Raw genomic sequence first — 18,050 nt, forward strand, 5'->3', positions numbered from 1 at the left:
TATATATATATATATATATATATATATACTATGATTCTGGTACATTTACAATTTTTCATTGAAGTTCATTATTACCTCATTTGGGGATTTTTTTTTAATGTATTACTACTAACCCCCCAAATTTCCACCAAAACTATTAAAAGTCCTTTCCTTAGATTTAAACAGGTCAGATAATCTATCGGTTTCTTTTTTGTTGTGGGGGGGGGGTTGCAGAAAGAGAGAGAAGCGGGGCTCACCCGAAGCAGGGCTCATGTTTACCTGAAGCGGGGCTTGAACTCACGAAGCATGAGATCATGACCTGAGTCAAAGTCAGATGCTTAACTAACTGAGCCACCCAGGTGGCCTTTATTGGTTTCTTATGTTTTTTCCCCCTTGGAGACGTCCCTTCTGGAGCCCTCCATCCTCCTCCCCAGCATGGACTGTTCGCTCTCCTAAGCCTGCTGCTGTACTGTCATCCCTCCCCTGCCTTTCACCTTCATCCCTATTTTCTAGATAAAGAAACAGGTTTTGCAAGTTCTTTCAAGATCCAGCTCAAGTAGCACTTTTTTTTGGTAGAGTCACCTGGGTTCTATAAGCATAATTAATTGTTCCTTCTTTGGTGTCCTAGAGACCCTGTACAGACCACTATTATAGCATTTAAGACATTTTACTGTGTCCTTCTAGCTAAACCGTGAGTTCTTGAGTGTAAGACATGTATCTTACTAACCTCTGTATCTCTATCACCTATGATAGTTCCTGGCAAATAGTAGATATCCAATTAATGTTTGAGGGAGGAAGATAGGGAAGCAGGGAGGGAAGAGAAGGGAAGGGAAGGAAAGGGAAGGGAAGGGAAGGGAAGGGAAGGGAAGGGAAGGGAAGGGGAAGTGAGCAGGCAGTCAAATGCCAAAATCATTTAAAAAAGTATTTGAGTGGAAGCAAGGTTCAAGTACAACTGCTGTGAGTTCTTGAGTGTAAGACATGTATCTTACTAACCTCTGTATCTCTATCACCTATGATAGTTCCTGGCAAATAGTAGATATCCAATTAATGTTTGAGGGAGGAAGATAGGGAAGCAGGGAGGGAAGAGAAGGGAAGGGAAGGGAAGGGAAGGGAAGGGAAGGGAAGGAAAGGAAATCTCCAGAAAGGCAGTAAAATGGGAAGGGAAGGGAAGGGAAGGGAAGGGAAGGGAAGGGAAGGGAAGGGAAGGGGAAGTGAGCAGGCAGTCAAATGCCAAAATCATTTAAAAAAGTATTTGAGTGGAAGCAAGTTCAAGTACAACTGCTGAGTCTCTACATGTGCAGTATAACTGTACCCTTGGAAAAGCAAAACAGGATTGGGAAAGATATAGAGACACACATAAGACATGATCAAGGGACTGTGGTAGAATGAGAACACAGACAAAGACCAAAAAGATGTCCCTTCACCTTTGAATAGAAATTAGCTGAATGAAGAAGCAACCTGGAATTGCAAAATGTTTTTGTTTTTTTTAAGTTTATTTATTTATTTTTAGAGAGAGAGAGCACAGGCAAGGAAGGAATAGAGAAAGAGAGAGAGAGAGAGAGAGAGAGAGAATCCCAAGTAGGCTCTGCACTGTCAGCGCAGAGCCCAACACAGGGCTCAAACTCAAGAACCGTGAGATCATGACCTGAACCGAAATTAAGAGTCAGATGCTTAAGGGACTCGGCCCCCCAGACACCCTTGTAAAACTCTCACCTCTTTGTTTTCAAGTTTATTTATTTATTTTGAGAGAGAGTGGGGGGAGGGGCAGAGAGAAAGTGTTTGATTCAGGACACGTGGAAGGAAGAAACCTTAGCTTCACAGGAGAGCAATGGTCCAAGGGAACTGGCCACCTGGATACGGTATATGCTTAAGTCACAGATTCAAAGTGAGTTAGAAATAATGAATAGGTGACATGATCCTAAGTGTTATTAAGTGACCATTCAAAGGTGTGGCAAGATAGCCCTTGTGACAGCTTGCCCCCGATTGGCCCAATTTTACAACTCCGGGCCCTCAACTCTGCTTAGTAACTAAGCACCTTTGAACTGGAAGGTTGTGTTTGTTTTGGGTGTTTTGTTTTGTTTTGATAGAAAGAGAGCATGTGGACGTGCACCTATAAGCGGGGGAGGGGCAGAGAGAGAGAGAGAGAGAGAGAGAGAGAGACAGAGAGAGATTGAGAATCCCAAGCAGGTTCCACGACCAGGACAGAGCCCAGTGGAGGGCTGGATCTCACGACTGTGAGGTCATAACCTGAGCCAAAATCAGGAGTCGGAAGCTGAACAGACTGAGCCACCCAGGCGCCCCTGAAAGGTTGTGGTTTAAAGGCATCCTGGCTGTGCCAGTCACTAACTGGATGACCTTGGGCAAGTCACTTACCTCCTTGAGTTTCAATCTCCTTTTCAGTAAAATGAGGCTAACAGTACATTGTGCCTCCTCAGCAGGGTGGTTGGAGGATTGAGTGAGATAACGCTCACCACACCCGGCCATGTATCTGGCACACCATTTGTGCTCCACAAATATTAGCTGTAGGTACAAGTGCTATTATTGCTATTATTATTAGAGACAGATCTTAACAAATTACTGATGAACTGGAAAGTTTGTGAGCTCCGTATGTGACACAGATTGCTAGTTTCACCAGGATTCACCAACAGCATCACAAAGAAAATTCGGTCTGGTAATATCAATGGGGCTGTTGTTTTATTTACTAAATAGTAATACCTACTTTCTAGAAATGTTATGAGGGCTAAACAAAATTTTTGTAAATGACTTAGGGCAGATTACAGCACATATTAAGTTATTAGATTTTAGGATAGTAATTCATCATATCAACCTATAAATAAACCACCAAAATCTCCAGAAAGGCAGAAAGGACTAACCAGGGATCCTAATTCATTTACTGGGTTGGCAGGCCCAGGATACTTGACCTAAGGAGAAACTATTGAAGCTGGATGATTAACTCACGTGAAGAAGTTAGATCAATTTCGCAGGAACTATTGCCAAGGTTGTTGATAGCAGTGCACAGGTAATAACCTTGTTCAAAATTGGTCAGATTTCCAATAACCAAAATCCCGGTGGCTGGGTCTGTCAGAAACAGGAAACAGACTTTTGAAATCTCTTATGTGGCTACAGATCATAACAATGTAGCAGAATTGCCCAATTTCCACCCACATCCCCACATTGGCCTCCCTTCCCGGAGATGTTCTGGGTCCAACTAGACCCCGTGGGACTATTCCAAAGGTAGCCCATCTGGAACCATCCCTATTCTCTCCATACCCACCACCTCCGAGCCAAAAACAGGCTTGACTTCTACAGGCTGGGGATAAGACCAGACCATAGTCATCTTGTTAGGAGATCTTTTGACATCCCATTTCCAGAAAAATTGAAGACTGAGTTCTAAAGATGAGCAACCAGCCCCACACACATACTGTCAGCCAACCACACACACCACACCTTGCCAGGGGCTGTGGAAGACGGTACTTTTTTTTAAAGTTTATTTATTTATCCTGAGAGAGAGAAAGAGACAGCGTGAGTGAGGGAGGGGCAGAGAGGGAGGGAGACAGAGAATTCCAATCAGGCTCCGTGCTGCCAGCACAGAGCCTGACCCGGGACTCAAACTCATGAAACTGTGACATCATGACCTGAGCTGAAACCAAGAGTCAGAAGCTTAACTGACTAAGCCACCCAGGGTCCACAGAGGGCTGTACTTACTGAAGTTTTCTTTCACTGGGACGATGTCTCCTCCTTCAACTTTATACCAGTAGTACACAGGGGAAGGTGTCCCAAGGACCGAGAGGCAAGAAAGAGATATAGGATGGCCAGTTTCCGGTAATCCTTGGATGCTGCAAAGGGGCTTAGAAGGTTTGACTGTAAGGCAACGACAAAGAGTAAACATCCTGAGGAGGGAATTGCACTCTGTAACAACTGCAGTCACCTCCTCACTGTCATTTTGTAGAATGTGCGCGCTCCATTTCATTTTTAAAGCTTTGAAACGTTAGTTTGACAGTTTTCTGATTGTACCACCAGGTGGGGGTAGAGCACTTCAGGTTCAAGGGCCTTCCAGTCACCAGGCCATTAAGATTCTAACAGCATCTCTTCTGTCAGCCTCCTCCCCAGATTCATAACCATGCATATCCGCATTGTCTTAAAATATGCCTTTATTAAAACTGCCAAATGTAAGCAAACACTAAATGACTAAGGACAGAGTTTACACTTTTGAAGCACAGTTTTAAAGGAAAATAGGACCCTTAAATACGTTGCAATAAGTTGTTATTTATTCTTTTTACAAAATTTGTTTTACTAATGCTATATTTTTCCTTTCCTTTATAAGTCTTTTTTGACATTAATTTCTCTGGGGATGGGTGACACAAAACTATTGGAGGGTTTGAATTTGCCTGTATCCCTCATCGGTAGGGGAAGCCCATTTTGAGAGGATGTGTTACGTGAAGCTGAGATCTTTATCTTTCACTCCACGTGCATTTACTTGTTTGCCTTCTATGTGCCTGACACTGGACAAGGCACCAAAAATTCAAGAGTAACCCTGAAACACTTCTGAAGTGGGGTGGGGGGAGTAGTGAGAGATGAGGCCAGAGAGCAGCAGAGGCCATAGCTTGGAGAGCTTTGCATTTCGTGTATTTGTCTTAAGTTTATTTATTTATTTTGAGAGAGAGAAAGCACAAGTGGGGGAGGGGCAGGGAGAGAATCCCAAGTAGGGTCCACACTGTCAGCGTAGAGCCCGACACAGGGCTCCAACCCACGAACCATGAGATCATGACCTGAGCCAAAGTCGGACACTTAACCGACTGAGCCACCCAGGTGCCCCTCATGTGTTTTATACAGAGAGCAGGAGCATCATGGAAGGATTATTTTTTAATTTTTTTAATGTTTATTTCTGAGACAGAGAGAGACAGAGCATGAATGGGGGAGGATCAGAGAGGGAGACACAGAATCTGAAGCAGGCTCCAGGCTCTGAGCTGACAGCACAGAGCCCGACGCAGGGCTTGAACTCATAGACTGTGAGATCATGACCTGAGCCGGAGTCGGAAGCTCAACCAACTGAGCTACCCAGGCGCCCCATCATGGAAGGAATTTAAATAGGGGAAGGACAATGGTCATTTTTAATGCTTTAGATGGTTTGCTTGCTCTCTGGGGGTGTGAGGAGGGAAAATCGTCACAAGGTATCAAGGAAGTAGAATCGACAGGACATGGTGACCAGACGAATAGGGGGCATGAAGAAGAAAGTGTAGGCAATGATGATTCCTAGGTTTCTGATTTGGACAGCTGGGTACATGAGTTTGTCATCCTGAGATAAAGAATACAAAAGGAGCAGGTTTTCAGGGAAGGAGGGCAGAGGAGGAAGGGGTGACAATAAGGTCAGTTTGGGACATACTGAGTTCTAGCTGTTTATGAAAACGTCTCCGTGGAGAAGTCCCATGGGAAAGTGAGAATCTGAATTTCCTCATTCATCTTGCTGCTCACAGCTTATTCGAAGCCTCGTGTTACATGTAGATAATAATCTAAATTCCAATACTTACCAACTCACCTTCCTTCTCTTCACCTAGGCCTGAAACCCTCCAAAGACACAGCTTCTCTAGCTCAGGCCAGTTATACCTTGAATGCTCTGGACTCCCCCGGCTCTCCAGCTATCAGTTTGGAGGCAGCAGTTAAGAGCACAGTTCTGGATCTGCATAGACTGCTCGCTCTGCAGTTTTACTCTAGACGGTGTTTAGGCAAGTAACCTAACATAACCACCCCTCAGCTGACTCATCTGTAATCCAAACCATCCAAACATATTGGATACTATATATCCTAATATATTGACTTTATCTCCGACTAATCCAAATATATTGAATTTATGTAAGTAAAGTAATGCCTATAATGCCTTGCACATGGACTTGCTGTTGGGCATGGGCTCCTACATTTTGTGGCCTGCTACTGAAGTTAAGCTTCCAGTCTCGGGCTCTAACCCACTCTACACATGAGTGAGAAGACGGATGCAGCTGTAGCTCTTTGACACCCTTCACTAGCCCCATTGTTTAAACAGGTGTTTTTTAAATTAAAGTATTTTTCTTCCACTTAGCTCTTTATTCTCTTTTCCTTACCCCATGGCAACCGTCTGATTGTCTGATGGCAACTGTCTGATTATCACCATGATGATTTGATCGGATCGCCTTTACAGCAGAATAGAGCATTATGAGCATAAAATTAAATGGGGAGTGTTTCTAGAGCCCAGAATCAAACCCAGATAGGCTTTTTTTCCCCCCGCTGGACACATTTCTCTCATTTTATTTTTTTTATTAGCAAAACACTTAGTGAATCACTTTGAACCACATCCCAAACCTATATATTTTCTAAAACTACTGAATCAGGATGGGATTGCCATTTCAACCAGTTAACATCCCCAGTAGAACTTGGATGTTTTACTGGCATAGCCATTGATCTACCATTTAGCATTATTGCTTTCAACAGAACCGGGTTGGGAGGAAGAGGCTTACCTCACAAAGTAAATGAAAATGCTTCATTGTGTTCTCAAGCCTTCTCTAAATTCATCGTTTTCTTTTTATGTGCCAAATCACAGAAGGAATAGGGTGCTTATTCCAAATGTATACAAAATAATTATTCAAACTTCTATCTGGGTATTTTTCAAAGCTTCATTTTCCAAGGCTGTCATACCTAATGGATATCTCTCAAATGAATGGTAGTCCAAACCACCTGCGCCTTTGCTCACTGCTGTTTCCTTTACCTAAACTGTGTCCTGCCACCCCAGCCCCTATTTTCTAAACTTTTGGAGGGCTGAAACCCTGTCTTTTCTATCTTTGCATCACCATTGTGTAACACAGTAACTGAACACGTGTTCAGGATTTGTTGAATGAATTTATGCATGAATGAGCAAAAGCATGGGATCTACGTCCATCACTGGGTAATGGAATGTCTCTGGGAAATTCATTGCTAGGAAGAGTGATCTCTAAGGAAATATCAACACCTCTCCCCACAGTTGGCCTCCTTACTCCCCACGGCCCCCACCATGCCCAACTCCTCAGACAGAGGCTTGGCTTCTTTAGGTTGTTTCTGGTCAGAAGGACAACCCAGAGCCAGGGAGCAGCAGAAAACCTTTAGAGGGCTAATTCCCCCAAATTCTTTGAAAGTTGAATCTCCAGTATATCATTTGATCCTCAAACCTGTAAATACAGGGCAGAGATTACAACCCCATCTCCAAATGGCCAGAGAAAAGTGGACTGACTTGCCTGAGGCTACTGAGTAGTGGAGTATGAGCCAGAACCTAAGCCTTCTGACCCCCAGCATATATACCACACTGTTTAGTTCCCATGTACATGACTAGTCTTCCAAACTGGAGCATCAACTCTCCCAGGAAAGGGCTTGTAATTCTCTTGTTTTCCCCCTGTACCCCAATGCCTAACATGGTGCTCAGCAAAATAAAAGCATGACTGAGCTACCCCACTCTTAAAAATCAGCTCCTGATGACCTTTCCCTCTTTTCCAGTTGGGTAGATGTGGGCAAACCTCACAATTCATTTTGGGCATCACCTGGGAGGCAAGCTCAGATGATTCTGGATGGTTCTCCTGGATGTGCACCTTGTTACCAACTACTGCTTTTCCAAGCTAGTCAATTATCAAGTCACTGGTTGGATCTAGTTCCTTCTTTCCTGTGATGGATGTACACAGCTCAAGAGGAACAATGACTGGATCAGCTCCATTTAGGATTACTTAGAAATGGGAGATCCCTTAGCTCAAATGGTTGATTGGTGAGGTTTGACAGCCCTTTCGTTTTTCCCTTCAGTACTTCCACAGGCCCTCAGACAGGAGCAAAACTCTCATTGTCCTTTTAGAGACTGGAAGGAGTGCTAGAAACCACCAAAAATTGTGAACTCTCCAAGAGCAGAAACTATGCCTCCATCACTGTAAACCTCATGGGTCCTGGCACAAAATGGGCACTCAATAAATACTGTATAAATGAACCACTCCAAATGCATTTGAAAAGCAGATATGACTTGCTGAATGCCACATAATGAATATCTGTATATAAATAAATTCTCACTATGGCTTAACATGTGGTCCTTTCTCCAAATAGTGCTTTTTTTTTTTTTAATATAATTTAGTGTCAAGTTAGCTAACATACAGTGTATATACATTGTGCTCTTGGTTTCGAGAGTGGAATCCCATGATTCACTGCTTACATACAACACCCAGTGCTCGTCCCAACAAGTGCCCTCCTCAATGCCCATCACCCATTTTCCCCTCTCCCCCGCCCCCCATTTTAAAAGGGACCCTCCCACCTTTATTCAAAAGAATGGTTTAATGGTGGGAATTGTGCCTGGCTTAGGAGAGATAATAAAATGACAGTTCTCTCCCCCAGGTAGGACTGGCTCCAATTGGAGGTTCCCTCTGGAGGAGCCGCTAGTGATCATTTAGTGGCGACTATGCATTGTCCCTCTGTTCCCATTCTACCCATCAGAGATACGGATCCCGGAGGTTGGATTATCTTCTGCTTTCTGCCATTTTGGCAACACGGTTTCAACATGTTTTGTGAGTGATTTCTCAGTGTTATTGTGAAGGTTGGGATGGTGGTGTGTTTCTCTTTCCCTGCTAATAAAAGGAGCCGGGAGGATATTTACCCCCTGGGACTTAATTAGCACCATAACTCACTGCTCATTTAAGGTCTTAGTTGTTCCAAGAAGAGAAAAAAACAAACAGAAAAAAAAAATTGCCCATACCTAACACATTGACTTTGAGGATGCCTTGATTTTTTCCAACAAAGTCAGGGGGGTTGTTAACATCACAGACGTAGACACCACTATCTGTTGGTTGCATATGTGAAATAGTGATAGATGCGTTATCTGGGTCGTTGGACCCTACAATCCGACCTTTAAATTGCCCGATGGCTGTAGCTTGTCCACCTTCAGAATAGTAAATCTAGGACATAAAAATGACAGAAATGAGAATTGGAGAGTGGCCAAGGCTAAGGTAAGCTACCCAGAAGCACCCTCTATCTGATGTCACCTTTGTTGGTAAGAGGCAACATCCCCACCCATCCTCTCCCACAGGGAACAGATCCCACGGCAAAAGTTGCCCAAGCCAGTGGGGTGCTTTAGCTTTCTCACAGGTGTGCACAGCCACCTCCTCACTTGTGCACAAAGCAGTTCTGTGATGTCATCAGAGCAGTGATGCGTGCCCATCTGACAGATGATAAACAGCTGGAGCTGACAGGATTCAACTCCTACGCTTTGGCTAGATCAAGATGCTCACCTGATGACCCTACCTGGAGGAAACTCATTGCCTAAAACACAAATGCCTGATGGGAAACCAAAACCATCATTTCCCCCCGCCCCCGACTTTATAGACTTTGTTTGATTTGAGTTTACTTTACTCAGTGGGACTGCAGGAATATCTGGTTTTCCTAAAGTTAGAGTATTCATACTCCTTTCATACACACATACTCTTTTGGAGAAGCAAACTTGGGTTTATCCTGTTCGTTAGAAGAAAAACATTTCATAGAGGAAGAGGCCCCTGAGAAATCATCTGGTCCCATCCCCTTATAGTGGCCAGGAAGTGCTTCGTCAATGGCAGCTAGTACCATTCTCCTCACGTGGAAGGAGGCAGAACTGGAGTTATTCTTTCATTTAGACAAATAAGGGCACTCAAATCCAGAAAGATTAAATGGCTCCCCCGAAGTCACAGGATTCATTTATTATTATTATAATTTACCACAGTCAAGGAAGACCTGGATTCTAGTCTCATCTCTAGTAGAGATATGAATAGTTAGATCATAATGGCAACCATGGGAGCAGATGGTGAGGTGGAAAGAGGCCTGATCTAGAAATCAGATGGTCTGGGCTTTAGCCACAGCTCTGCCTCTGACTGTGACATAGTCAGGGAAGGTGGCCTCTGGTTATGCCTCCATGGCAACCTGTGATAAGAAACTTTGTGATAAGAAACTCTGTTATTTAATCATCTTTCCAACCTTGAGTTTCCACATCTGAACGAGGAGCCCAAGCAAGATCGTCCAAATTATGAGATGTATTCCCCAAGTCTAGGCACATAAGTTGATTTTAGGTGGCACATAAATGAAAACTTATTACAAGGATACATATCTAGCACATCAAGTCTGTGACTTCATGGATATTATTGCTTAGGGTGACACTAAGATATTTTTAAAATTTGAAGAAACCAAGTCAATATAGAAAATGACATTAAATAATACTGCTGGGGGCGCACAATTATGACAAAAATCATAAAGACATAAGGGGTTGAAGCTTGGGTATCACGGGACTAGGTGATCCCTAAGATTTCTTCATTGTACACAGTCTATGCACACACTTTGTTAGTTTTATATAAATGTGTGTTTAAGTGATTGTTTATTATTTAATAAACTGGTATTGCGCTAGTCCAGTGGAACTAATTAATGTTTTCATAAAATGTACTTAAAAAGCCTTATTCATTGAATTCATTCTTCTAACCTTTTAGAAGAAACTGAAGCCCAGAGAGGGGGAAAAAAAAAGACACACACAAAGTTAACAGCGGGGAAAGGTCTAGCACCCAGTTCTTCTAATTCCTTGTCCAGTGCTATTTACCTTAATAGGATGAGGGAGGGAAGGCAATCCGCAAACCAAAAAATATTATCAAGATAAATTCAGATATATTCCCCTTCAAATAGAAAGCCAATATATTTTTAAACTAAAGCAGAAAGGTAGATTCTGAGGGAAAATTCAAAGAGCATATTGAAGGAGAAAAAAACCTGTCTCTCTCCCCGAGTTCTCTAATATCAACTAGCTTTTTTTCCTGCTACAAATGAGCCATTTATAATTCAATTTGTCCACTCACACCTACTGAAATCACAAACTTTTGTCCCAAAGGAGTCTTGTTGGACTTAAAACTGGAAAGTCAACATTAACACAAGGTATCCCAGTGGTCCAGGAGGAGGTTCAGCTCATCAAAGGTCTATTACCTTAATCTGGGTTAACACCCAAGCTATCCGACTTTCCATTTCACTAGCCAGCATTGGGCTTATTTACTTTCTAGTCAACAATTTGAGGTCCTGTGGACTTTTACCTGGAACACATCCTGCGGTCCATCAAGGAAGCCCTTCTACACCTTAGACATCTGGCTGCTACCCCTGCTCCTGGGAAGACTGGGGGAGGGGTGAGTCAGCCTGTCTTATGCTGTGGCCTGGCGACATCACAACAAGATACATCAGTCCTGCCTGCAGCCCTCAGCCAGTGCCAGAGGGTAAGGAGAAAATATCTGGTTTCTGCAGAGAGCAGGGACCCAAGAAAGCATGTTTTAAGCCAGGACTAGAACATTCAAAGAAGCCACTGTAAAAGTCACAGTGTTGGTTATGAAGCAAGGTGAAATGAGCAGGTAAGTCATGAGGCCCTGGACTTGTAACTTCCCTGTAAAAAGGACCTTCACTGGAGCGCCTGGTGGCTCAGTCGGTTAGATGTCCAACTTCTGCTCAGGTCATGATCTTGCAGTTTGTGAGTTCAGGCCCCGCGTTGGGCTTTGTGCTGATGGCTCAGAGACTGGAGCCTGCTTCAGATTCTGTGTCTCCTCCTCTCTCTGCCCCTCCCATGCTCGTGCTCTGTCTCCCTCTGTCTCTCAATAATAAAATAAAACGTTAAACATTTTTTTTTTAAAAAAGGACCTTCACCAACGCTTTTACCCAAGCTCCTCACACTGTAACCTCATATATATATCTTGCCCTTTCACAAATAATACTAAAAGGTGTCAGGGATAGGAACGGAGGTGAGGAGGGATAACAATGGGCACCTAAAAGGGAAAGGCCTTGGCCTGAGAAGGAAAGTCCCCAGGGCTAGCCAGTGGCCAGACACAGAGATGGAGGGGCTTTTCTGTTAGGGTAAGTCCATGCTGTCACACTGTCCTTGTAAAGAAAAAAAAAAAGGAATGTTTTCCTGAAACTGCTTATCTAATCACACAGGAAGTACTGAAACGTGGTTCCATTTGCCACAAAAGAATAACTCTTTTAAAAATCAAAGCTGAAAAGGAAACAACCAACAAAACTAAAAGGCAACCAACGGAATGGGAAAAGATATTTGCAAATGACACATCGGACAAAGGGCTAGTATCCAAAATCTATAAAGAGCTCATCAAACTCCACACCCGAAAAACAAATAACCCAGTGAAGAAATGGGCAGAAAACATGAATAGACACTTCTCTAAAGAAGACATCCGGATGGCCAACAGGCACATGAAAAGATGTTCAACGTCGCTCCTTATCAGGGAAATACAAATCAAAACCACACTCAGATACCACCTCACGCCAGTCAGAGTGGCCAAAATGAACAAATCAGGAGACTATAGATGCTGGAGAGGATGTGGAGCAACAGGAACCCTCTTGCACTGTTGGTGGGAATGCAAATTGGTGCAGCCGCTCTGGAAAGCAGTGTGGAGGTTCCTCAGAAAATTAAAAATAGACCTAGCCTATGACCCAGCAATAGCACTGCTAGGAATTTATCCAAGGGATACAGGAGTACTGATGCATAGGGGCACCTGTACCCCAATGTTTATAGCGGCACTCTCAACAATAGCCAAATTATGGAAAGAGCCTAAATGTCCATCAACTGATGAATGGATAAAGAAATTGTGGTTTATATACACAATGGAATACTACGTGGCAATGAGAAAAAATGAAATATGGCCTTTTGTAGCAACATGGATGGAACTGGAGAGTGTGATGCTAAGTGAAATAAGCCATACAGAGAAAGACAGATACCATATGGTTTCACTCTTATGTGGATCCTGAGAAACATAACAGAAACCCATGGGGGAGGGGAAGGGAAAAAAAAAAAAAAAAAAAAAAAAAAAAGAGGTTAGAGTGGGAGAGAGCCAAAGCATAAGAGACTGTTAAAAACTGAGAACAAACTGAGGGTTGATGGGGGGTGGGAGGGAGGGCAGGGTGGGTGATGGGTATTGAGGAGGGCACCTTTTGGGATGAGCACTGGGTGTTGTATGGAAACCAATTTGACAGTAAATTTCATATATTAAAAAATAAAAAAAAAAATCAAAGCTGAACAATGGCCAAGACCCAGCCCATGATCCTGTGAAGCTTGTACCTTTTCAAAGAAAGTATATTGTCAGTTTAGAGATCAAAGCAACTGAGGTGCAGGAAAAGCCATGGATGTTCAACAGGCCATATCCTTTGGGAGGTAGGGGAGAGAAAATCTGCTTAAAGAAAATCACACCTACCCAAGTGTTCCCTTAAGTGGTACTTGTTAGTTTTTGGCCTACTTGTGCTTCATGGATGCCCTGCTTTTCTCCCAAGGTCCTCTCTGCTCCTTGTGATGTTCGAGGCTGATATGGAGACACATTAGTTATAAGACCCCTTTAGAGATCACTTCGTTTATGGTTTCTAAGGTTGATGACCCTTCAGGAGCCAGATGGATATTGGGGTTATGGGGTTATGGGAAACAGCTGAGAGGGGATGGTGGCTACTGGTAAGATCATAGAGGAGAGTGGGGAATGTGGTGAACTGGGGAGCCAATGCACACAAGGCTTTCAAACCGTGGAAACAAACACACACAATCCCGGGCCGGTCAAGAACATGCATCCACTGGCCAAATTGGGCCCAGAGGCCTCCAATTTGCAACCTCTGATTCATCTTCTTCTATAACAGAAAAGGACACTGGAGGCTCCAAAAGAGAAAGTGATTTTTCCAAGATCACCCAATTTATAAGCAGATCTGGAATCTGGACCTCCTGACTCTCCCTGAATACGTGAAAATGGCACTCATAGTCCTGCCTTAGGCGAGGAAGATGATTCTTAGGTAATCTTTCCCTTTTGGGGACATTCCATCCCTTACTCCAGCCCGACCCTTTTCCTGCCAATTGCTGCTATTCACTGGCACGATGCTTCCCATGCTGAGCGGTCTCGCCACCTGATGCCTTAGACATCTGCCAGCTGCAATAACAGCCTTTCCCCTCCTACTGTGCCAAGTTCCTATTCACATGACACCATGCAGCTGGGAGCCAGATTTGTCCAAAAAGATTTTTTTTTCCCTCAGCTTTGTGATATTGTTCTCTAACTAGAGGCTAGAGTATAAACAAGAAGGGTTGAAAGAATTCAGTCTGCTTTCTGTTTGAGGCTGAGTTGGAATTCATAAATGCATTTAGCCTCCAGAGCTGCTTTTGTGGGTTCCTTTTGGAAATGTGGAGGGTGTGGAAGTCCACAGCAAGCAACCCTTTCTTTCCCTTCAGCTTCTTGCTTTCCTGCATGACTCATAAAGGGGCTAGCCTTGGGAAGGGAGGAGTGTGGAGTGGCAATGGCCTCAAGCCCAGCACTTTTTCTGGACTGTCCTTGTGGACAGGTTGCACAGGGGAGGGAAAGAACACCAATAGAAAGATATCCCTGTATTCAAACTACTACTTGCCCAGCCTGCCAGTTGCCCTATATCCCACCATTTGAATGGCTTCCTCTGGGTGAAGGCGCAGAAAGTCTATGCTTACACGATTTTCTTTGGAAGAGAACAAAATTAAATATCAGTAGGGGTGCTTGGCTCAGTGGCTAAGCATCTAACTTCAGCTCAGGTCATGATCTCATAGTACATGGGTTTGAGCTCCACGTCGGGCTCTGTGCTGACAGTTCAGAGCCTGGAGCCTGCTATGAATTTTGTGTCTCCCTCTCTCTCTCCCCCTCTGCCACTCATGCTCTGTCTCTGTCTCTCAAAAATAAATAAATACTAACAATTTTTTAAATAAAAAATAATAAACTAATAAAATATCACCAGTCCCTAACACCTTAGCATTAGGTTAATTGATCAGATTTAGGAAGAATATACAACGAGACAATGAGATATAGAATAGATAAACTTTGATTGGAGGGGTGGTGGGAAGGGAAGAACTTGGAGTGTTTCTCAATGGGAGTTACACTGGTATTTTGGGCAGACAATTCTTTCTCACGTGGGTTTATCCTACATACAGCAAGATAGTCAATATCTCTAGCCACCACCTACTAACTGCCAGTTATAAATCTCATTTATAACAATTAAACCAACACCGCCCTCATTTTCAAGTGCATGTGAGGAAATGATACACCCCCACCCTGCCAACATTTAAAAAGTATTTGATATAATGGTATTTGTAAAGGAGAGGCCAGGTGGGGAGAATCTGAACATCCACAGAATATGATGACATTAGGTTCTGGAAGGAAGTGGTCCACATTAAATGTATGCTGGGGAGATGAAAATGGCAAAGGGTTCCATCCAGTATGGATGTTATAGAAGAGTTAGTACTGTCTGTGAGACCTATGCTAAGTAGGATCAATGCCTGTTCTGTTCATGGGCAGGTGAGATCTCTTTAGTTTTACCAGTTAGTGTCTGGGTGGAAGAGGAGGAAATTGGTGTGATCAGAGCGGCACAAAACCACCCCAGATTTCCATGCTAGCTTGCCTGTTCCAGGGCCTAGAGTCTTCAACTAAGTGTCCTTGATGAAGGATTGATCATCTAAAACTGTCCATGTCTTCCAAGAGGAAGGCTTCTCTAAAAGGAGGGACTTGCTAATAAATATCCTGGCCCTCCTGGTCGGAAGACTTATGGGATACCTTTGCAGTCCCCATTCACCAAAGGAACCCCTTGGAGGGGATAGTCAGTAAGAGATAACACCCTCCCCTGGGTGCTGAGAAACACTATATCTTGGAGTCAACTGATTCTTTAACACAATGATGTTGGGGTAGGAGAAGAATATGAGCCTATGGCAAGAGTTGGCCACTTCCGTGTTCAAGGCAGCAGTATATCCCTGAGCCTTTTGGAGAAGACTAAAAAGAATTCCAGACATGGGCACGAGAAGACAAACTCAAGACTATCCCAGTTTTGCCAAGAGCTTGTGCTGATTTGGACCATTATCAAATTTGGACCATACCATCCCACTCCTAAAGGCTGGTGTCATTGCCCTAGATATTCCAAACGATGAAGGGGTCCAGTAGTACACCAATAGGTGTTCTTACCTGAGAGGTCCAGCTACATCTTCCCCGAGCGTCTCTTGCATGCGCCATATTTAGACACTGACTGACTGCCTTTTCCTCCATACCCTCAGTATTGAGGCACGGGCTGTGCTGTGTTTGAGCAGAAATGGGTGGATCTGAGAGCCGAATGCTACATGGTAAACTGCCACATCAACCCAGGAGTTGAATTGAATCACTCAGTAATCAGTCTGGCAACATCTTACGCCCATAAATCATAGAATTGTCTAATGGCACAGCTGTCTCTTTTTATCATCCCCCAAATGTTCACCAGCCCTTCCTAGATTAACATACAACATGCTTTACTGAATTCTGGATGCATGGACGTACTCACAGAAGAAATGAATTTGAAATAGAGGCCAAATCCCATTTTGAAAAATTCCATCTCACCTGAAGAGGTCTACAACTTCATTGTTGAGCAGACTTTCTGTTCAGCAATAGGAGCAGGCAGAGAAGCCTGACCCTTGTCTTTAGACACAGGGACCTGGCAGTCAATGGAACAGGAAACTAATCCTGGGCCAGGATTCCCCCAAGAGCTTTGCCCCAGCTGTTAAGCTATACTAAATGTCTCTTGTAGGGCTGTATTCCCTAGTGCCCATGATTCAGAGGGTATTGATGGGATGGGGATTTTGCAAAATCACCATTTTGTAAGTAATGATACACTTTGAATTGAATTCATTGAATTACACATTCAATTACTACACATTCATTGAACGGCTACTACATGGAAGGCTTCTCAGTGCTTTACAAGCATCATCTCATTTAATCTTCACAGTAAACCTATGAGGTAGGTAAGTAGCACCATTACACAGATGGGAAAACTGACCCTCTGAAGGGTCAACTGAATTGCCTAAGGTCACCCAGCCAGCAAGTAGTAGAGCAAAGCAAGGAGTAGAACCAATATCCATCAGGAGGTTTCCACTGGTGCTCCAAAATTACTCATGTGGAAAAGCAGAGAGAAGCACATGCTTGCCAGGATGGGAAAAGAGGGGAGGGACTCCAGTTCTCTGGAAGTCGACCCCCAAGGATGGTTGAAATGTGGATATCACTGGAATAAGCTGAAGCAAGATGGAAAAAGAGAAAGAAGTGAAACCTTGACTTTATAGAGGTGTTTTTCACTGTCTCTAAGCCAAGTGTTAGACCTACTCTACCCTGTCTTCTATGCAGCTGAGGCACAGGCATAGCACAGGTCTCATGCACTTGGAGAAGCATCTAAAATGTTTTAAGATCAATGGGGCACCTGGGTGGCTCAGTTGGTTGAGCATCTGACTTTGGTTCAGGTCATGATCTTCCAGTCCACGAATCCGTACCCCTCATCAGGCTCTGTGCTGATGGCTCAGAACCTGAAGCCTGCTTTGGATTCTGTGTCTCCCCCTCTCTCTGCCCCTTCCCTGCCCACAGTCTCTCTCTCTTTCTTTCTCTCTCTTCAAACATAAACATTAAAACATTTTTTTTAATGTTTTAAGATCAAGAAACATATTCTCACTGAATCAGTGGCTCAGCTCAGAGGACCTCCTTTGATTTGGACATCCAAAAACACTAGATACCTTAAATTCCTTGCCTTGCCTGTACTTGTCATTTTGAAGAAGGAGGCAAATGGCAAGGAAATAATCCACTCAACAAATAATGTTTTAATAGTTTCTTTCCAAAGTGCCCCGAAGAGATGCCCTGAGTTCAAGCCATGTTCAGTTCAATCACCTGCACCTTTTGTGTATCTCCAGGCCTACAAAAAACTCACTGCTGGTCACAAGATCCTCCTGCCTGCGGCTCCCAACACATAACTACATAGTTCAACCAAGAGGCGGCCTTGTAAATTCCAGTGTCAGAAGAGGCGTAAAGAACGATTTGTATTTTTGACCTCAGATTGGCCCTGGCCTCACTTCCAGGCAGTTGAGGACATCTGGATTTGAGTACCAAGCATTAAAAAAAAAAAAAACTCAAAATATAGTGGCAAGGCCTCCCTAAATTCGGCCTCTACTGGCAAAATGGGAAAGCCTTCAAGCCTGCAGATAAAGAATGTATTGAAAAGACTATTTAGGAAACTGAATTTTCAAAAGGAAGAAATTTCACATTATTATTACCATCCACAAT

General features: G+C 43.6%; 1 protein-coding gene across 2 annotated transcripts in view; it reads right to left on the minus strand.

Annotated features, from left to right (window-relative positions):
- Positions 1-18,050, minus strand: part of VSIG1 (V-set and immunoglobulin domain containing 1) — a 39,147-nt gene that overhangs the window by 3,734 nt on the left and 17,363 nt on the right. Inside the window, exons 3-6 of one of the 2 annotated variants that reach the window (XM_081793439.1) lie at positions 15,945-16,052; positions 8,705-8,903; positions 3,685-3,840; positions 2,938-3,057 (exon numbers count right to left, since the gene is read on the minus strand). In XM_081793439.1, coding sequence (XP_081649565.1) covers positions 2,938-3,057; positions 3,685-3,840; positions 8,705-8,903; positions 15,945-16,052 — 583 coding nt within the window. The remainder of the gene's footprint in view (positions 1-2,937; positions 3,058-3,684; positions 3,841-8,704; positions 8,904-15,944; positions 16,053-18,050) is intronic. The other variant, XM_081793440.1, reaches the window with a different exon arrangement.

This window comes from Panthera onca, chromosome X (assembly GCF_046562875.1).
Source record: "Panthera onca isolate mPanOnc1 chromosome X, mPanOnc1 haplotype 2, whole genome shotgun sequence".
Taxonomy (NCBI): domain Eukaryota; kingdom Metazoa; phylum Chordata; class Mammalia; order Carnivora; family Felidae; genus Panthera; species Panthera onca.